At 45.7% G+C, this 21,585-nt stretch overlaps 1 protein-coding gene across 1 annotated transcript in view; it reads left to right on the forward strand.

Moving 5' to 3' along the window:
* Sec16b (SEC16 homolog B, endoplasmic reticulum export factor) overlaps positions 1-20,967 on the forward strand; it is a 40,288-nt gene extending 19,321 nt beyond the window's left edge. The window contains exons 12-25 of the mRNA XM_052737321.1: positions 2,189-2,306; positions 3,760-3,871; positions 5,518-5,623; positions 9,736-9,876; positions 11,020-11,133; positions 11,935-12,007; positions 13,126-13,437; positions 14,246-14,313; positions 16,837-16,989; positions 17,151-17,249; positions 17,863-17,971; positions 18,083-18,162; positions 19,068-19,172; positions 19,736-20,967. Coding sequence (XP_052593281.1) covers positions 2,189-2,306; positions 3,760-3,871; positions 5,518-5,623; positions 9,736-9,876; positions 11,020-11,133; positions 11,935-12,007; positions 13,126-13,437; positions 14,246-14,313; positions 16,837-16,989; positions 17,151-17,249; positions 17,863-17,971; positions 18,083-18,162; positions 19,068-19,172; positions 19,736-19,807 — 1,662 coding nt within the window. The 3' untranslated portion in view covers positions 19,808-20,967. The remainder of the gene's footprint in view (positions 1-2,188; positions 2,307-3,759; positions 3,872-5,517; positions 5,624-9,735; positions 9,877-11,019; positions 11,134-11,934; positions 12,008-13,125; positions 13,438-14,245; positions 14,314-16,836; positions 16,990-17,150; positions 17,250-17,862; positions 17,972-18,082; positions 18,163-19,067; positions 19,173-19,735) is intronic.
* Positions 20,968-21,585: the final 618 nt, after the last annotated feature.

Below are 21,585 nucleotides of genomic sequence, written 5' to 3' on the forward strand. Positions count from 1 at the left end.
GAGGTTCAATGTATGCAAGTCAATTAATGTAAAAAACTGCATAAATCCTCTTAAAGACAAAAATCACAGGGTCATCTCAGTAGATGCAGAAAAAGCTTTTGACAAACTCCATTATGCCTTCATGATAAAAGTCCCAGAGAGTGGGACTAGAGAGAACATATCTCAACATAATAAAAGATATATGTGAAAAACCCACAGCCAACGTCCTTCTATATGGAGAGAACCTATCCATATTTGCAGATGACATGATACTATACATAAGAGATCCAAAAGTTTCTACCAGAAAGTTTCTAGAAATGACAAGTTCAGCAATGTGGCAGGATACAGGATCAACTTCCATGAATCAATAGCTTTTCCACACACCACCAACAAGCATACAAGGGAAGAGATCACATACTTCCATTCATAATAGCCTCAAAGAAAATAAAATATCTAGGAATAATTCTGATAGAGGAGGTGAAGGACCTGTATAATGAAAACTTTAAACCTCTGAAGAAAGAGATAGAAAAAGACATTAAAAACAAGAATACATTCCATGTTCATGGATTAACAGAATATTGTGAAATGACCAATTTACCAAAAGCTATTTACATATTCAATTCAATCCCCATCAAAATCCACATCTCATTCTTTGCAAAAATAGAAAACACTATCCTAACATTCATACAGAACCGCAGAAGACCCTAGATAGCCAAAACCGTCTGAGCAAAAAGAACAAGGTTGGAGAGATTATCGTTCCAGATCTTAAGATATATTACAGAGCCACAGTAATAAAAAGAAAATGACAGTGGTACTGAAACAGACCTGTAGACCAATGGAGCAAAGTCCAAGGCCCAAACATGAGTACCTGTAACTATAGTCACTTAATATTCCGCACAAATGCCAAAAACATAAGCTGAAAGAAAGAAAGCATCTTCAACAAATGGTGCCGGGAAAACTGATTTGTCCACGTGCAGAAGAATGAAATTAGACCAGTGTCTATCACCTTACATAAAAACTAACTCCAAATAGACCAAAGACATAACTGCGAAATCTGAACACAAGGAAAGCACCATGTATGGCGGGGCTTCCTGAGAGTTCTATGGGTCTGCTGGCTTGCTCCTGCCCCCTGGTGGAGTCCATAGCCACCGCATTATCACCAGGGAATGGGTGGAGAGGAAATAAATGGACATTGAAAGCTTGCTTGATTCCCTCTTCCCTGAGTGGTAATAGGAAGTACATTTCACAGCAGTGTTGTACAAGTTGCCATGTGTGAGGGCCTTGTAAGACCAATTAGTACTAGCCACTTAAGACAGTGAGCATCCCGGAGTCCAAGACTTATGTGCCAGGTTAGCCTTCTCTATTCATGAGACAAGGGCGATCAATCTTTCACTTTTCCTTTTCTCACTGAAACACTAGAGAAAATTTTTTTGGGGTGTGGGAGGAGTTTATTTCTAGATATTTGAAGTGAAGGCACAGGGAAAAAACCTTGAAAGTTAGTAAGTTAATATGTCATTTTATTTATCACCCAAGAACCTTATAAATTACATATATGTGTGTGTGTGTGTGTGTGTGTGTGTGTGTGTGTGTGTGTGTGTATGTTTGTATCTGTTTCTCTCTGTGTGTACATGTGTATGTGGGTATATGTGTCTGTGTGTTTTTGTGTATGTGTGTCTATGTGTGTATGGGTATGTGTATATATCTGTATGTGTGTTTGTGTCTCTGTATGTGTGAATATGTGTGTCTGTGTGAGTGTGTATTGTTTGTGTGTGTGTATGTGTGTGTGTCTCTGTGTCTGTGAATGAGTCTGTGTCTGTATGTTTATGTGTCTCTGTGTGTGTGTGTGGATGTGTGCACACACACACACACACACACACACACACACACACATATATATATATATATATATATGATTTTCCTTTTTTAAATTTTTATTTGGAGACAGGGTCTCACACTGTGGTCCAGGCACATCTCAAAGTCACGATGTCCTCTCAGTCTCCTGAGTGCTGGGTTGTAGGTGTGTGCCACCAACTTGCTCTGTGCTACACACCTGCCGTTTCACACAGAGTGAACTCTTCATCAATGAGTAATAGCATCACAGACAGTGTAACAGACACTCTCTGAACTCCATACCAAAATACAAACAGCAGTTTTCTTTACCTACATCCTGGGCTGTGCTAAATGACTGTAAATCACTGTTATTTTTCAGTGTTGTGGAGACAAGCTGTGGGGAGACTGGCGGCCCCACTTGGCCGTGATCCTGTCAAATCAGGCTGGGGACACAGAGCTGTACCAGCGAGCGATTGTCAGCATGGGGGATACCTTGGGTAAGCAGTAGCCAGCATTACCCCTTCTCTAGGGCGTCTCCAGGCCGGCTGACACTAGAGTCTTAGACTACAGAGAGCTGGAGTCCATGGCTCGGCCTTCTCAGGTTCTAGAGCCTCTGTTCTCCTGGTTAAGAAACTCCAGGTTAAAAAACATCTATGTGTAATTCTGCTTCCCAGAATTCCCTTTGCCAGCTTGGTTTGTTTTTCCACATCTATTTCCCATAATTCCCACTGGCAGCTTTCTTTTGTCATTGCTGTATAGCCCCCTCTGCATGTTCTAGTCACAGGTGAGACTCCTTTACCTGGAACTAACTCAGGGGCATGCCACTTCCTGTGGCCTCATGACCATCAGTGGCCCAAAGCCATTGGATGGGAAATGTCTAAACTACCTTGGTGACTCTGCCTTTATTTCTATTATCTGTCTGTGAACATGCCTTACAATCTCTTAATGGCTGTAGTACATTCCAGATCACTACTTTGAAAATTTGGTCTGGGCAGAACTTTTAGAAATCACGGTGTTCTTTGGGGAACGTTGTGAACACTGCTTTGCTGAATTGGAAGCAGCCGTGTCTAAGGTTGTGACAAGTGATGGCTGTCACCCAGCTGCCTGACTGAAAGGCAATCCATGTCTATTGGATAGCCGACTCTGAGTTTGGTACTCTACCCACGGCATTAGGTACATCTATGTGTAATTGCTGTGACAAAACAGCCCACCGAACCTTTAGCAAAGACAGGGTTACTTTGGTTCACAGTCATAGGGAACACAGCCTGTCGTGGCCAGAGTGTGCTGTGGCTAGAGGCCTAGTGTTCACTGTCAAGAAGCAGAGATGAGTGATGGGGTTCAGTCTGCCTCCTCCTTCCCTCTCTTTTTACTCAGCCCTAGATCCTAGCTCAGAGGATGGCTCCTCCCACACTCCCAATGGGCCTTCCCTACTCAGTTAAACCACAAGGGCACACCCAGAGGGTGTGTCTCCTAAGTTATTCCAATTCTATTCAAGTTGACAACAAAGATTAACGGTCACACCCACTTAATTCAGTTTTAAGGCAGTGGAAAATGTACAAAGAACATTAAAAAAAATCAGGAACAGTTTGGTAATTGACGGGATTTTTATGAGCACAGGAAAAGCCTTTGACTGTCTGACTTCAGCAGAGGAAGAAGTCACGCCCCATGAGGATGTAGTAAACCCATTTCTGACGTTCCACTTTACTTAGGTATAGGCATCTCTTCTCACTTCTCAGCCTGAAACGCAATATCTTTGGCCAAGAAAAGCTGATGTGGGAGGGAGTGAGATGGAAGTGTCTGTGACTTATGCTGTGAGAACTCCCCTGGTTTATGCTCCTGAGGTCTCTGCACTGTGACCCTGGAGTTCACTCTTTATCTCTCTCTGTTCTACTCAGATGGTGGGCCCCACAGGGTGCGTTTTATGACGGGGCTCTTGTTCTCTTCCTGCAGCTGGGAAAGGGCTTGTGGAGGCCGCTCACTTCTGCTATCTCATGGCTCACGTGCCCTTTGGCCACTACACCGTGAAGACAGACCATCTGGCCTTGCTGGGCAGTAACCATGGGTATGTGACTTTTGCAGGGAAAGGAAACGGCAAAGATGTTTTCCATGGGCTGTTTTAGCCCTTGTTGGCTTTCATGGAGTCACTATTCATTTTCTTGTGTAAATTTCAGCTACTGCTGGCTCCTCCTCTAGATCTTCTGCACGGGTCTAGGCAAGGTGACCAGAGGGTGCCACAGCATACCACCAGAGGGCCTGAACTGGTGCCTCTGGTGTGTATTGTACCCTTCTGACCACTGGGTGGCAGCCTAGCTCCACAACCAGAGATTGTACAGGAAGAAAAATGAAAAGAAGTTTACAAGCAGTCTCTTTTGGGCCCCCCCGGGCCTGTTCTGAGAGCCTTTTCTTTGGGGGCCTCCATACTACTTCAATACATTAATGTGGGGGCACAAGCTCCTTGGAGCCTATCCCATTGGTCACCTGTTTTATGGGAGCCATACCTCAGGATTTGATGCTGAGAGCCCTAGAGAAGGAGTGAGCTGACAAGCTTGCCCTGGGTGGCCCTCACTGTTCTGGATCTTTCTACTCCCTTCTCCTTAATAGTTAGGATTTCTGAGCAGTCATGGTATTATGCTCCTGGAATTCAGTAGTCGAGAGATATAGATAGGAGGACTGTAGCAAGATCAGTGCTAGCCTGGGCTAACAGTGAGTTCTAGGCTAGCCAGCCAGCCAGGGCTATGGACCTGTCTCAACAGAGAAAACGAAAACACGTCTGAGATGTGGCACCATCAGTTCCTCTGCACTGTTTCCTTTGTTACAGATTTACCTTATATAAAAGAAAGGTTAAATGCAGCAGGGAATGCAAGGGACAGAGAAATTGAAAGCCTTGTCCAAGGTAGCATCGCTGGTGCACCAGGAGGTTGAACTTGACAGGCTACAGGAGCCAGACTTGGGATGGATGTTCCCAGCCCTCTACCACTGTAGCAATGTGCCCACCTCATAGACCCTTCTCTTGAGAGCCTAGACTCAGAAAGCACAGTTGGCTTCTCAAGGAAGCCTGTGTGGGCCAAATAGAACCATAAAGGTACCTGAGTTAATAAGTCTCCTCTTCTATGTCTGTGAATCCTGAGGAAGCTTCTGGACATATGTTAGTTAGCTTCTGGAAAGATTTCTGGTGACTGAGATGTCGGGCACCTAGCAAGCTGTGGAGGGGAGTCTGGGAGGGTGTGTGTATGTTTCCCCTCAGATGGCACCCACCCTAGTTCTCACCCTCACTGGCCGACATGAACTTCCTGTGCAGGACCTGTCATTTTTTTTTTCCGGCTCAGTGGTCCTCCCCATTCTCTGCCAGGCCATCTGTGGTGCTCCTGGACCCTGTGGCTTTCTCTTTTGCGCTGGTGCGCTCAGGCTGATCTGCCTTTCTTGGGGTGCGGCAGGCTTAGGGCTGAAGGCTAGCTGGCTTTCAGGATGTCGAAGTGGGAGAATCGCAGTGTCCTGCCTTCTATTAAGGAAGGCGCAGAACCTCCTTCCCACAGGCAGGTTCCTCTAGAACAGCTGGCACACGCTCACTCCGTTTGTTCCCCAAACCCAAGAGGAAGGAGGGCGAGGAGGAAGTGTGTCCACCTTGGGCCCCAGTCTCTTTCCTCTCTTGGAGCTGCTTGCGAGCAGCGTTCCCATCTCATCTCTGTTACTGTTATTCCCCGGTTTTAGTCAGGAGTTTTTGAAGTTTGCTACAATCGAGGCGATCCAGAGGACAGAAATCTTCGAGTACTGCCAGATGCTGGGCCGCCCCAAATCCTTCATCCCTTCTTTCCAGGTAACTGAACCCGGAGGGAACCGCCAGCTTAGTTGTGGGCAGCCAGGTTTTCAGCTTTGCCGTTTGGTACCTGATACATACCTCGGGCCAAGTCATCGCCTACATTTTTCCGCATTAGTGTGGGAAGGTTTAGGATCCCCCTCCCTCCCCCGAGAACCTGGAAGGTCGGAGTTTTACAATATGAAAGCAAAACCCTTCGGAGCTCTCTGCTGGGGGGTCTCGCCTCACTCCGGGCACATGGAAATCTTGCTTCACTTCTGCCCCTGCCTTCCCGTTGCTTCTGCTGCCTTGGGCTCTTCTCTCCCAGCAGTTCCCTTCATCTCCTCCTCAGCTCTCACAGCCATCCTGTGCAAACGGCAGCTCAGCCTCTTCTCCTGGGAGCCTCCCTCCTGCTCTGTCCTAGGCCGTCCACTCTCTCTTCCCTCTCAGGGCTTAAGCAGAGCACCTAGTGGCCTTTTCTCATCTCTCTTGCTGGTGCGGAGGGTGACCTTCGGTGGAGCCCGTGCTGTAAATCGGCCTAAAACTGAGGTAGATTGTCCCTGTGCTCGGACTCTTCCAGGCACAGCATTGGCTCCAAGGCCCCCAGCTCACATTGACTTGACACTATTCTGTATTTTCTTTCCCTTTCATGGGCAGATCCCTTTCTTCTCTGCCTTGGTATTCCCTTCAGCCCAGGGTAATGACTCTTTCTCTGTCCCACCAGCCAGTTCCCACATAATGACAGACTTCTTACTAATTCTGAAAGCTTGGCCTATAGCTTAGGCTGGTTCCCAACTAGCTCTTATGTCTTAAATTAATGCACATTTTAAAATCTACTTTCTACCACATGGCTTTTTACCTTTCTTTCATTCTGTATCTCCGACTTGTTCTGAGTCTCCTGGAATCTCCTCTGTGTACCTAAATTCATTCCCAGTTCCTCTCTTTGCCCAGAAGTCCCACCTAGTTTCCCTGCCTGGCTATTGACCATTTAGCTTTTCATTAAAACCAACCACAGTGACACATCTTTACACAGTGTAATCAAATATCTTGCAACATTCCCCCCATTTTGTCTAAATAAAAAGAAAAGATTTTAACTCTAACACAGTAAAACTATACACAATAAGAACAATCCACCCTTTTATCCCATCATTTCTATACTATATCCCCCCTTTTCCCTTCAGAAACAGATCCCTGAATCTAATCTTCTTTGCTCAACTTTTCTCCTGACCATGACCAATAACAACTTGTAACCAACCCCCCTAAATAATGACAAACATCCATAACCCACTGAATGACCTAAAATAACTCACCCCACCTCTTGGGAATGTGGACATTGTGTTTTCAAGATTGTCCCCTGTTTTCTGGGGTCAGCAGAATCCCCAGGGAACCTGAGAAAATTAAGATAATGGTCAAGTCCTAAGAAAAGTAGTTATAACATTTGTTGTTTAGTCTCTGTGCAATGGGAAAGTGCAAGGCTTTATTTGAAGTCCTGGTTGGAATAGTCTGTGAGGCTGGGCTATCTCTGCCAGCAGCCTTAAAGTTGTTCTGAATGCAGAATTCTGAGGAAACTGCAACAGAGGCATTCTGAAAGGCTGGATCACCTGGGCCACCCATTTTCACTGATGTCTGGTCCCCTTGCTCTGAAAACACACAAACTTTCAAAGATGACATACTTATTTACATTAACGTAAGTATGGGCTGTGTGTTGTATACAAGCCAGCTGAAGATGATTTTCTTTTTTGTTTTATGTTTGACCAGTTAAAAGACATCTGTCAACTTTATAAGTTTGTTTGGATTGTATAACCAAACCTCTATCCGTGCCATATGAAAGGATAGCATATAATAATAAGTCATGAGGACTCTGTCTCTGTAGCCAACAAGATTTATCATGTTTCATCCAGTCTCAGAGCTGTTCCCATAGTAGAGGGATCAGCATATATGTCACCTGTCCTATAATCTTTCTTGGTTTCTTTTTTTTAATGTCTGTAGCCAAGATTTTCAGGAGGTTTCCCCCAATCAAGTCTGATCTTCATTAATTTTGAAGAGAACCATAACTTTTTTTCTTTTTTACTATGGAAACAAAAGCAAAACTTCTTCCCTAGCACAACATTGTTTTTGACTTCCATTTTGAAGTTAAAACATTCTTAAAATGCATAGGTTGGTTTAATTTAGCAGTTTCCATAACTCATGTCTTTTTGTTCATTAGCAGTTAAAAATTCAAAGTTAACAAAGCACCATACAGGATCCAGACACCTTGTGTATTTCCCATCTTTACGTGGCTTGTTCTTTTTATATTACTTTATTTTTTATTTAAAGACTTCTTTCTTTTATTATTTTTAAATTGTTTATTTTTAAATGACTGTCTATACCCATTTTCATTTCTTCCTTTAGCATCTAAACACATTTTTAAACATACTATGCCTTTTTGGAGGTTTTTTGTGTCTGGACCTGGCTTTACTAAGTGCCTGCAGTGTTCTCTGACCATGCGAGACAAATCTTAAACTGCCATGCCAGTCGCTGCATGGGCTCAGCTTAGTGCATGGCACTGGCAACTGGCTCCAGCCTGCAGGCAGCAGCTGGGAGCTGCATCTCTGTATGTCATGGCCTGCCTGAGAGACTGTGGGACTAGGAAACTGAGTCTGATTCTGTGTTTGTATGTTTGGAACTTTTCTTTCTCAAGTGGAAATACATACCCCATGTTGGGCACCATAAGTAACGAGCATTTCTCTGTCCTGTCAGCCAGCTCCCACATAATGACACCGAGACATCTTATTAATTCTGAAAGTTCAGCCTGTAGCTTAGACTTGTTCCCAGCTAGGTCGTATATCTTAAATTAACCCATATTTTAAAATCTATATTCTACCATATAGCTTTTTACCTTTCTTTCATTCTGTACCTCTGACTTGTTCTGTGTCTCCTGGTATCTCCTTGTAATGTCTAGATTCATCCCCAGTTCCTTTCTTTGCCTGGAAGTCCCACCTAGTCTCTCTGCCTGGCTATTGGCCATTTAGCTCTTTATTAAATCAATCACAGTGACACATCCTTACACAGTGTAATCAAATACCTTGCAACACTAGGGACCTTTTCTAATGTCTGGATGTCCTTCGGTGCCTGGTGTTGAGAATGCACTCAGGTATGATAGCAACACACATACAACAGAAAACACGTGCAACCTTGGGAATGAATCACTGTATTATAAATAAATAACCCATTTAATCTCTCTTCTTTGAGAGTTTTTCCTTGCCTAGCTGCTCTTCTCCATAGCTCCTGCATAGGCACTTTGGTTTCTTTTCTTCTCCTTCTTTATTCATCCCACCCACATGCTATGTTGGCACTGTTCTGGGGCTGATAGCCATAGCATAACTATTTTTATTGACTGTTTCACATACTCAGCATTGTACTACTATGCTTCTTGAATATTGCTTTTAATTCTATGGGGTTTCCCCTTTTGCAAAAAAAGGTAACCGAGGCTCAGAGGGTTTGGTTATATGTTACCAGCTCATTTGTGCCCACCATTTATTCCAAGTACTTTGTGTGAATCATCTCATTTTACCTTTATAGCCTCCAATGTAATAGGTGGTATTATCCATGCTATAGCGGGGAAACTGAGGCACAGAGAGGCAAAGGAACTAGATTAACTGTCTCACACCTAGTGTGAGCTTGGGTTGGATTGGTTTTGTTTGACACCAGAGCCATTACACTTGATCTTATCTTTCTATGAAAGCCCCTTCCCACCCCTGCGCGTGTCTGTACTTTCCTCTGGACTTCAAAGGGTCTAGTTTGTATCTTCATGTGGGCCCTTGTGTCTGGGGCTGCACTTTGCGTGCCCAGACTCCCTGATATGGTGGTCAGTTGGATAAAAGGGCTGCCTTTCCAATAGAGCCTGGGAAGATGAGTTGATGTGATCCCCCACACCCATCCTTTTTTCCATAATGCAGGAACTGTATGTAGGCTGGATTTGGAGTTGTGCCCATACACAGATAGATTGCCCCAAATGGCACAGGGCCCTTGCTATTTGGATGCCAGAGTGAGCGGAAGCTGGCAGTCAGCTGACTTCCAAGAAGTCTTATCTACATTTCTCTCCCTCTCTCCTGCCTGGACGGACTCATCACTGGCCCCGGTCCTCTTCACAGGTGTATAAGCTCCTTTATGCTTCCCGGCTGGCAGATTATGGCCTGGCATCCCAGGCCTTGCATTACTGTGAAGCCATTGGTGAGGCTGTCCTGAGCCAGGGAGGGGGCAGTCACCCTGTGCTATTAGCGGAGCTCATCAAGGTGAGTGTCTCAAAGGGGGCTCTGCGCGAGTTTTATCTTCAGTGTTCAGAGAAGACGTTGTAGAGGGGCTTAGACTCCACGTTTCATCTTCTTTGAACACGCTGCAGAATTGGAGCCCACAGCTGTCTTTGACCGTGTATGCATGCCCCGATGTGATAAGCAGAGGCCTGCCTACACAAAGAACAACTGGCTGGGCGGGGGGCAGTGGGGTTGGGGGGCTGGAAAGCGGGCGTTGTTTTGCTTGAGAAGTTCCATGTGTCTGCTTTCCTGGTACAGTTCAACAGCAAGCTGTGGTGAGCTGGCTGTTCTAATTACAAAAGCGGGCCTTTGAAAATAGATTTTGGTGATTAAAACAGGAAACGATCCTTATTAAAATACTTTTAAATGCATAGAATATTTTATCACGTGTGGGACACATTTAAAAAAGAAAACAAAAACATACCAACCCGTAGTTCCTTGGGAAGAAAACAACAATCAAGCAAATAGTCGTTTCAATTAACTCAAGGAAAAAACTCCATTAGCTAGAGAGTAAAAGACAGTGTGAGCTTCAATTTGTGTGTTGCTTTAACCCGAGGCCCAAGTGTTTGGATTCCATAACCAATAAAATCTGTGCTGCAGGACCCCCCCCCCCCCATATTCTGACATTTCTCTTGGAGGGTTGATGGTCCAGGATGGGTGATTAGAAGTTTCCAGACACAGAACATAATGATACCTTGAATCAGAAAGCAGCATCAGGTTGTTAGCCATGTAGATCTGAGCCCCCACCCAGATAGGAATCAGAATTAGCGTGAACAAGGTCCCTGTGCCGTGTCCCCACCCCCCCATGCTAGAAGCTTCTTTCAGAGAAGACGACAGCTTTGCAGAGCCACAAAAGCTGAGGAGCTATTTTTCCCCCTCATATTTGGGGGGAAAGAATGCCAAAATGGGTTGCTTATTTATTTATGCTGCAATTTTGGGAGGAGATGGGGCTGAATTTGTTATTTCTCGATTTTTCTTTTTAATGTGATGTGCTAGTGAATTACGACTCCTTCTCCCCCTCCATCTTACCGCCTCTTTCCCTGCTGTCTTTCCACGTGCCCCATTTCTCTCTCTTCTTGTCCTCTCTCCCTGTCTACCCCTGACCCGCCTGGAAACTCGGCTCAGCTTGCAGAGAAACTGAAGCTGTCAGATCCTCTGGTTTTAGAAAGACGCCATGGGGACAGGGACCTGGAACCAGATTGGCTAGTGCAACTGCGGAGGCAGCTCAAGGCACTGGAGGTGAGGAGGGTGGTACCAGGGTCACGGGGTACCCAGTGTTTCTCAGACGTAGAGTGGACGTAGAAGTGCCCAGCCCCCCACCTGGGCTTCCCTCATCACTTTTGAGGCATGGTCAGCGTCCCCAATGTTGGCAGTCAGAGCATTCTGTTCACAGTTCTTTTGCCACGTGCAAACATTTTCCTGTGCCTGCCTAGGGCCACAGGGGGGCGCTCTTCCCAACCACTCTTGCCGCCCTTTCTCTGAGGTCCCAGAGAATGTTTCGCCACCATCAAAGCTTCCCCATCTCTGTTAGGAACAATGGATCACAGTGGACCCGTGTCACTTTCATGTAATGTAGGGCAATTGCTTAAAAGACTTCCGGGCCTTTCCTTTTTGTTCTGACAATTGCAAAAGCTGCTGGCCATAATCAGAAGAGTAATTGGAGCAGGGCCTTCCCGGTTTTCTTTCTTCCACTCTGCTCTGAAGACAGGACAAAGTAGATTTTTAAATGTACACTGCCTTTTCACCTTCCCCGGGTAGCAAACTCTGAAGCCTACAGTTTAGTTCTTTCTTTTAGCCCCTTGCTCTGGGTGGGATGGGGACACTGGCTGTGGCCCTCCTGGCCTGCCCTGAGCAGAGCAGGGAGACCTGAGAAACAGTGTCCCATCCGCATGACTCTGGGCACTGGGCAGTTCAGTGGCGTTCCCTTGTCTGGTCATTGCCTCGGGACATTTCTTATTGACTAAATTTCCCCACTACCTTGTCTTCTGCTCTTATTTCCCTTCTTACTCTTTAAAAGAATTTTTACTTCATTTTAAACAGCAAAATAAAACAGGAGACCCTGGAGATCCCGATGCTACCCATCCAGATATTTATGGAACCAGAGGAACAGCAGGTACTCGAGGCGAAGACCTGACTACCGTCATGTGACTAAAACACTTTCAGCCACACCCACTCTTCCCCTTCCTTGGCGTCTTCTTTGTCTGGAAATTGCACCCATTGATCCAGACTGCCCATCTTGATTGGCCCTTGCTGGCCTCACAGACCTGGACACATCTGAATTCCTGTAGCATGAGGGTTTCTGCTTTGCAGGCTGGTTTTCAAATACTTGACTATCTCATGTTTTTTATTGCTAGCTAATTGTTTCACCTGTGTGAATATCTTGCTTCCCGCTAGATACATTTCTTAAGGCCACAGAGGGTACATTATTAGTATTTTATATTAGTGTTCTAGACATTGGAAGTGTGACGATTTTGAGCTATCATTTGGCCGTATACGTTTCAGAGTGTTTTCTCAGTCTCTTTACTCCTCCCTCAGAATGCCTCTAAGTGTCTGGTCAGCAGGAGTTATATTTCAAATTAACTCCATACATTTCCCCGAAGTCATCCCCCTGGTGGCCAAGTTCAGACAAGGGCCCTTGTCTCTTGCCTTCCAGGCTTTTGTACTTCCTTCCTGGATGGGCGGAATGTAGGGAGGTTTTGGCTTCTGTTTCTTGGCTTTGTGAGAACCTGGCTGAGTGTCTCTACATGATGACGTTCTTGCAGCCCTGGAACATGAAGGCTGGTAGCTCACAGCATCCCTGTGCTCTTGGACCAAGCGCTTATCACAACCACACTTTAGTCAGTCATATCAGCAAGGCACCTTCCAGGGCAAACAGACTCTGAATCTTTACAAGTAAAGCCATCATTTCTAGAGCGTCATTTGATTTTTTTTTAAAACTGTTAGCCTTTAAAGTCTAATGAGGCCCCCTTAAAGGAGAGCGTGTAAACATCCAAATATTAAAATGTGTAGTGTTCTTCTCAACCCATAGGAGAAAGGCTCAGAGATCATCCAAGAAGTAAGGGTATCATTCTGAAGACAGCAGGGAGAGGTGTTACTGTTCATCAATGCTTTGCTTGCTGTCATTAGGAAGCCACACGGAGCAGCCCAGTCTGTGTGATTGCTTTCTAGAGAACACGAGAGCAGGAATGCTTAAGAATGATTTGTCTGTAACTGCGACATCTTCTTCCTTAGACACTCCCTACCAGGATCTTTCGGGATATCAAAGCTACTCAGGAGACCCTGGGTATCGCTCATCTCCATGGCCAACATCTGAGCACACAGGCCTGACCCAGCCCATCCCACAGCAGCCTTTCCCTCTGCAGCAAGATACCTACTCAGAGAGAGACAGTTCAAGGCACATGGGGACCCCAGTGCCTCTTTACTCGGTTCCTGCAACCCACTTGCCAGTGACCAGTGGCAGTGGTGGCAGCAGCAGTGTGGCAGTAACAGGGGCTTCTGGAGGAAGAGGTGGGGAGGAAATGCTGCGGATGCATCCTTCCCTTGGTAAGACCTGCCAGCCAGGCTGGGTACCTTGGAGGGTGGAGTCTTGGTGGTAACGAAGCAAGTGAGGGAGGCACAGGGATCTGCTGGAGCAAGTGGGCTTGGAACTGATAAAGGCACATAGGGATGCACTCTTGGTCTGCTCTTGTTAGCCCCAAGGAGCTTGTTCTCTTCTAGTCCATATACCTCTCTATTGGGACAAGCGGAGCGGAACAGGACAGACATCACTATTCTATCTTTTCCTTGGAGTATGTAGTTTGAAATGCAGAGGCTACAGAGCAGAGTGACAAAATGCCACCCGTGTCCCATGCACAGTGGTCAAGGGGCTTCTTTCTGATGTCACCCTCTACCCAAGAGCTTATTAACAGGACCGTATTTCTAGTCTGGTTCCACATTTCTTCAGGCCTACCAGACCTTGTGGAGAAGAAGGCTACATGTGGGGGGAACGGCTTTGAGTGATTTGAGGGAGGTTCTGGGGATCACAGAGGAGGATCAGGTCTCAGTTCTTCAACATAAAGCCTTGGCCAAGATAGAGACCCACATGGAAGGGAGGTAGGGGACAGTCCCTGAGATCTAGCTCCATGCTGCTGTGATTCCTTATGCACCTAAGGAACAACCTTGGTGTTCAGCAGGTGGGGTTAGGTTGACCAGTGTGTCATGAGGTGGCGTGAATCGAGTGGCACTGAACAAGCAGATTTTGCATTTGCGGCAACTGGCTTGTGGTATAAACTTTTGGCACTTAGGCCGCTGGGTTCCCATTTCCTTTCTTTAAGATTGAGGTTTTCGTCTTCATTTTTCTTTGGTGCTCCAGGAGAGACCACAGCGCCTCAAGAACCCCTGCAAGTTCCTGATGATCTAGAAGTGGTTTCCAGTCCTCAGGTGAGCAGACAGGCGCAGAGCTGCTGCTGACTACTCCGATGCATCTGCCTTTTGCTACTGGCCCCTGGTTCCTCAGCCGCACACGGGCTCCTCTCTGGCATTGGGAACTCTTTCTTCTACCCTGTGCAAATCATTCCTTGTTTCTGAGAGTTGGAAAGGAGACTTACTCTTGTGTATGCTTAGTCCCACCTGTCCCCCAACCAGGGTCACTGGGGGACAGAGCAGTAGAGATGGCTGATGGATGGATCTCTGTTTTTTGGCACCCTCTTCTTCCGTGTTGAGGAAACACTATTGGTGTTTATTTTAACATGCACCTTGGTTTATGTCAGATTTCCATGGTAGTAGTGAGAGCACTTGCTTATCTCTTTTCTCCTAGCTGCCCAGTCATTCTACCTAGTAGCTGACAGACTGAACGGTACTCAACTCGGATGCCAAATGAGATGTTTTGCCGCTTTGCATTGGTTAAATGATGACATTATGTAGTTTTCTTACGAAGTAATGGGCTGTGGATCTTTTGTTATTTAAATTTAGATGTGTTTACTTTTATGTGTGTGTGTGTTTTGCCTGCATGTATGTCTGTGTACTATGTGTGTGCCCTGCCCTCAGAAGCCAGAAGAAAGAGCCAGATATCCTGGAACTGGAGTTATGGATGATTGTGAGCTACCATGTAGGTACTGGGAATTGAACCCAGGACTTTCAGAAGACCGGCCAGTGCTCTTAATCACTGAGCAATCTCTCTAGCCCCAGGGCTATGAATATTTAAAAAAAAATTATACTTTACTTTTCTTTTGAAGAAAAAATAGTACACTATTGTTATAGAAAAATTAAAATGAAGAAACAAATAAATACTACTCAGAATTCCACAGTAAATGTTTGGTTCTTCTATTAGTTTTTTTCCATGTATGTGTATATATGGACATATATGTATATTAATAAATATATATACACACATGCTTTTCAATAGTTAAAAGAGGGGTATTTTTTTCCTACTTGCTCTTAACACTGTATAAGATTTTTTTCTATCATTCATAAGTATAGTCTCAGAAAGGGTATGGCAAGATCCATTGTGTGAAAGTATTCCATTCCTTTGCAAATGTCTGCCACACTCTTGAGTGTGCCAGGCACTGTGGTGGGGCTGGGCATGCATTAGTGACCAGATGCAGCCAGCCTGATGCTCTGCCGTCTGGTGGGGGTAACTAGAGATTATGCACTACTATGCAATGGGTAGCGTAGATGGCTCAGGGCCGTGTCTCTGAGGAAGTCTTTGAGGAGAGATCAGGGTGCAACGTCGAAATGAGCCAGGTACTAGGGCACAAGTGTCACTCTAGAGGAAGCCCTGCACGGACACACTTGGATTTGCACAAGGGAGGGGATTTAAAGACAGCCCCTTTCTTCTCTGTCTTCCCCTTCCCAACCCCCTCCTTTTCTCCTGCACTTTTTCTATCCCCTGCCTCCTTTATTTCACTTTTATATAACACAGATCATCACCACCCTAGAATATAGGCTCTTGCCTGTGTTTTGACTTCCTGAATCAGAAGAGATTCTTAGGAGGAGAAAACCAGGTTAGAGTTCCTTCCCTGCATTTTACTAGCTGTGTGTCTTTGGGCCTTGCTACACACTGGCTTTCTCATATTTGAAACTAGATGGTCATAATAGTGCATTTTTCACTGTACCGTTGTGAGGATTCAGTGGGTTATGATATGGAAAGCACTTAGAACAGTGTCTGGTATACTGAAGACATTATACTCCCCCCACCAAAATAAAATTAAAAAATGAAGCCTTTCCTCTATTTTGCTGTAGTATTTTGTAAAGTTTTTCTTTGGTTAATTATGCTCTATGGAGAGTACAAAATGAAAATACAGTATCAAGAGCAATATGTTGCATTATTACACTCATGTGAGGTACCTAGTGTAGGCAAACTCAATGAGACAGAATAGAATGGGGCAAGGTGACCAGGGTATGGGAAAGGGGAGTAGGGAGGTAGTGTTTCTGGCGGGACGATGAGAAATGCTGGGGATGGACAACACTGTGGATATACTTAATGCCACCGTGTTAGAAGTGGTTAAAGTGAGCTTTAGGGGCTATGCATATTTTACCATGATAAGGGAAAGTCAGTAGGAATGGGGTGTGGGTGTATTTGGCTCCCTTCTGGTGTATATGTTCAGCTATTCTTGGGAGAGCCTGTTAGGAAATAAGCTCCAAGGTTAGATGCACTGGCTGCTAAGTTCTCTGGCTTTGGAGTTGGAGCATCTCTCAGAGGTGCTGCCAGAACCTTTTCATCTTCAGCAGTAGCTTCCAGTTCTGGAGACTATGACCCCAGTGTTAGGGAGGAGATGAAGACTAGGTAGGTCCTGGCTTGTCCTCTCACCTATGATGAGGCATTTTCATGGGCAAGCCTGCTCTCTTCCCAGCAGGAAGCATCTCCCAAGCCTAGCCCTGGGTTCGGAGTGAGAAGTCATATGGAAATGTGCTCTGCAATCTGTTAAGCCCCATGTGAATCTCTGTTGTTTTATTTTATCTCAGGCACCACTGGCTCCCAGGGCTCGAAGGTTTTCTGAAGATTCCACCGTTTCAGCCAAGGAGGATGAGGGCGGGTCTTCGGATGGGACGGACGAACCATCTCACCAGGATGCTTCGCAGAGAGGAAAGCCAGGGGATGGGAAAGAGAATACAAAGGTGGAGGACTTGTTCTTTTCTCTCTTTCCCTCTTGATCCCTGTTTCAAACAGTGGATCAGAGCCCGGGGCCCCTCACACTCATCTCATGCCCGGCTGGCAGCTCTCACAGTTGGTGAGAGAAACAAGTCCACTGGCCTTAACAATTCCCCTTGCCCTTCAGAGCTCTGGATTTGGCTGGTTCAGCTGGTTTCGATCAAAGCCTGCCAACAGTGAGTCCCCCTCTGGAGATGAAGACTCCTCGGACAGCTCAGACTCAGAGGTAACCTCCACAGATGGGCTGGCAGCCCCTCCCTGTGGAACCCAGAGGAAAGTCAAACACATCACAGCTCTGGCATCACACTCTACCTTGGGCTGAAAGAAAGGAGACCACAGGAAACAAATTTGTGTTTAAAAGCAAAAGGCAGAGTGAGACAGGCCTTGGAAGTCAGACATGCTGTCTCATGCCTGTAATCACAGCATTTGGGATGCTGAGGCAGGAGGACTGCTCTGAGTTCTAGGCCAGCTTGGGCTATATAATTTGACCTCATTAAAAAAAAAAAGCAACACATACAGACATACATACATACATACATACACATGCACACCAGATAGATAGATAGAGAGAGAGAGAGAGAGAGAGAGAGAGAGAGAGAGAGAGAGAGAGAGAGGAAATGAGCAGAAACATTAGAAAATTAAGATGGAAAATTTTTACTTCAGAGCCCTGGCAACAGGAAGCCGACCCACATGCTTAGCGGAGGCTTTACAGAAGGAAATGGTGTTTGTGAGGAGTCGCCCATGTGGAGATCATCCCTCTGGATGCCAGAACACATGTAGGTTGGCATGGATTTACTGAGCAGTGATGCCACCTTTCCCGCCTCTTTTCCACCAAGCAGGAGTCTCCTGGCACATCACCTCCTCACCATACCGGCCTGGGCCTCTCCCCAACACCTCCACTCACATCTCCATCTGTATCGGATGCCAGCTCCTCCTCCAGAGGCATAGGTACTGGTCATCTCTAGTGCTGTTGGTGCTCCTAGATTGGGGGTACTCTCTTGGGTGTGGGGACCCCTTGGTTCTAAGTATGGGAAACAGCTTTGATTCCTTGCTTCCTAGGTGGGAGCAATCTACTTGGATCCTCAAACAGCAGCGGAACAGCTGAAGGCACTGGGATTGGAGGCTTCTCTGGGCCACAGGTGAGCAGGCTATGGGTTGGGGCCTAGGACTCCAGATGACACCTGTGCATGGGTGAGGACTGAATGTCTTCAGCAGCCTGGAGGAGCACCCCTGTAAAGGATGACTTCACAGGATATGGAGACAACTTCTGTTTGACTTTGCTCCAGCTGCCTACATAGTACCTCAGCGGAAGGGTCTAGACAATGGCAGGATAGTTTCTCACAAATCTGGGGCACAGAAGTGCATGGCCAAGGTGCTGCTGGCGGCTCTGATGTCTTCTGAGGGAGGGCTTTCTCTTTGGTCTTGCAGGCTTTCCACCTGTGTCTTCATTGGGTCTTTCCTCTATATGTGCTGTTAACTCTCCTCCTTTTGTCAGGATACTGCACATGTTGGGTGGGTGGGTGGGGAACCTATGCAGCTTCTTTAAGGATTCTATTTCATGCTGAGACACCGGGGCTTTATTGTATGTGGTTTTGGAGTGTTACACTTCAGCCTGTGTAGCTCAGACAGAGTCCAGGGACCGGCCTCTTCTCCTGTCTTCCTGAGAGGTGGAGTTCACTCATGTGCACTTGGCTAGAGCTATCATAAATTCTTCACAAATTGTCTATATAGCTAGGGATTTCATGACTATTGCTAGGAAAATGTTTCTATTTCTTGAAGCCTGGTTGGAGTACTCTTGTAGTATCTGAGGCCTTCTGAAGAGTTTGATAGTGATTTTAATGATCCGATATAATTTATTGTGACTTTTTCTTCCTACTTTCTTGGGTCTAAGAGTGCCTGTCTCTGCATGGTCATCCCGGGTCCTGGCATTGGTTGTGACCACTTGAGTTTGGTAGGAAACCCTTCTGTTGGTCAACATTGGTTCCTGTGGAAGGGTTTAATGTACCAGGAAGCAGCCACAGATCAGCGTCTCTGTTGTTTGCAGCCACAGGGTGTTTCTTCTGAGTTCTACTCCCAGCCAGGTGCTCTGCCTCCTCCACCCACCTTGCAAGGTGCTGTTCCTCTCTACAATCCATCTCAGGTCCCTCAGGTAAGGACCATCCTTACGGGGAGGAGTTAGGAGGCCAGGTTATAGAGTAAGGAGGGTGGGATACACTTCCAGTTTCCCACCCACTGAATATGAGTTCCTGGGCAATTATTGAGACTCTCCTAAGTCTCTGTTTCTACATCAGTAAAATGGAGCTAGCAGTAGTTATCTCAGATATAATATGTATGTAATATGGTACCTAGAAAAGCTCAAGAAATGTCACACCTCTGAACATCATTCTTGACCTGTCATTGCTCCTGAGATATGAGAGACACAGTGCTGATGCTCTGGTATGTGTGCCTTCTCCTGTCTTGAGGTGAGGGGACTCCTGCAAACTTTGAGAGAAGCCATACTCTTTGCTCCTCAGTGACCCAGGATAACTCTGCAGATCCATTCTTTGGCCTCTGCTCTTTATGAAATCAAACTTCCTGTCACCATTGTTCAGAGGTGAAGGCTGGTCATTAGGATACTGTGTTGGGAAGCCGCCTACATCTGAAGTGGGTGCCCTTGCTCAACATACTAGTCACCTGGTGGGGCCATGCTTGAAAGTGTCTCTTCTTTTCCAGCTTTCCACAGCTACTAGCCTGAACCGGCCAAACCGCCTAGCCCAGCGCCGCTACCCAACCCAGCCATGCTGAGAGTGACCATCTGTCCCAGGCTCATGAGAGTGACCACCTACTCATCCAGGGCTCATGAGAATGACCGTCTATCCAAGTCTCATGAGAGAGACCATCTACCTATCCCAGGCTCAGGACCACCTGCCCATTCTGGGCTCATGAAAATGACCACCCGTCCATCCTGGGTGCATGAAAATGACCACCTGCCCATCCTGGGCTCATCTCCAGGAGCACAACTTTTCTTTTGCTTTCCTCTTCTCAGTGCCCCACTCACCTTGTCATATTCAGGCACTTGCTGTGAACCACTGCGCAAGGGGTAGCTGGAGGTAAAGGGCAGGATCTCCCTAGACACAGCTTAGTCTAGTCTTCAACTTAGCCTTAGAGTGATGGGAATTATCTCATCAGATGGAGGAGGAGGGAACAGTGTCCTCAGTAGAGGGTCATGGCAGCAGCACTTGAGGTGGAAGCTTGAGAATCTCAGGAAAATGAGGGCTCTGAGAATCCCATGGTGAGAACCTAAAGGACACCACTGGGCTGTGTAGCCGGGACTTGGAGCAGCATCCCAGAATAGCTTCGACTGAGACTTGCTTAAAGACCAGTTTATGGCTCTTGTTCGCAAAGTTTTTACATTGAATTTGATTATTGCTGCCCTTCAGTGATTCCTTCTTCAATGACATTTCAGCAATTTTCCTCCTGGCCCTAGTTTTGAGCTCATTTTCTGTGTGGTTCAGACTAATTATATTTCTCTCACTTTCTTAGCTGGTCCTATTTTTTCACATTCTGACATCTGGCTATCAAGTTAGATTGCCGTAGGCATCATATTGTCATGGTAACTACTGAACCTAATGATGCAGATGGATGGAACATCAGTATAATAAATAATGGAAAACGTTTCCTAAAAACGTCATCCTTTCCATAAGAGGGGAGGAATGAGTGTCTCATATTGTTAATACTTGCCTTCCTACCTCAGGCCTTTGCAAATTGATGTTCTGAGGGTCACTGGGGCCCAACAGAGGAGGGAGAAATCTTGGAAATTTCCATTTTTTCCTTTCAAACCTCAAATAGGAATGATTCTTGCTGTTTGTCAGATTTGCTTAAAATTGCTCTTCACAAAGAACATTTTTTTTGTATGTGTAATTGTACATAAAAGTTTTGTACTTTAATGTACCATGGTTCTGATGTTGATAGCGATTAAATCCAGATAATTTTATAGCAAATGCTTGTTTCTGGCTGGTTTCTGCAGAGGGAAAAAATACACTGATGGTCTCTTCCCTGAAGTCTTTCTAATAATGGTTCCATTGTGTGATCAGGTGTGAATAGCTAGAAAGAGCCCTTTGTTAATGGAGAATCAAAGACTGGTCCTCTTAACTTTCAGGTCTACTCTAATGCTATCAGGTTTTTTTTTTTTTTTTTTTCCAATTTAAGGAACACGGACAAAAGATCCCCTAACCAACTAGTCACTTTGCTAGATGAATGTGGCATATTCTGTTTCCTATTCTTTTCATCTTAGATGAAATTAGAAACTATGTACATAACCATTTTGTACCCTGAAAACTCTCACTATGTGCTGCTTCCTAGGTTTGGTATGTTAACGCCTAGCTGCAGTACCCTAGCAATCATGTGTGAGTATCCCAGGCACCAAACTGTCTAGACTCGAACACTGCCCATGCACAGTTCACCTTGTAACCGTGGACAAGGTTGCTTCTTTGTCCTGTGTTTCAGTTTTCTCATTTATAAAATGATGGTGATGATAATAATACATACCTTACAGGGAAAGTGCTAGAATTAAATGAATGAAA

This window comes from Peromyscus californicus, unplaced genomic scaffold, assembly GCF_007827085.1.
Source record: "Peromyscus californicus insignis strain IS unplaced genomic scaffold, ASM782708v3 Scaffold_14__1_contigs__length_90479793_seg_2, whole genome shotgun sequence".
In the NCBI taxonomy this organism is placed as follows: domain Eukaryota; kingdom Metazoa; phylum Chordata; class Mammalia; order Rodentia; family Cricetidae; genus Peromyscus; species Peromyscus californicus.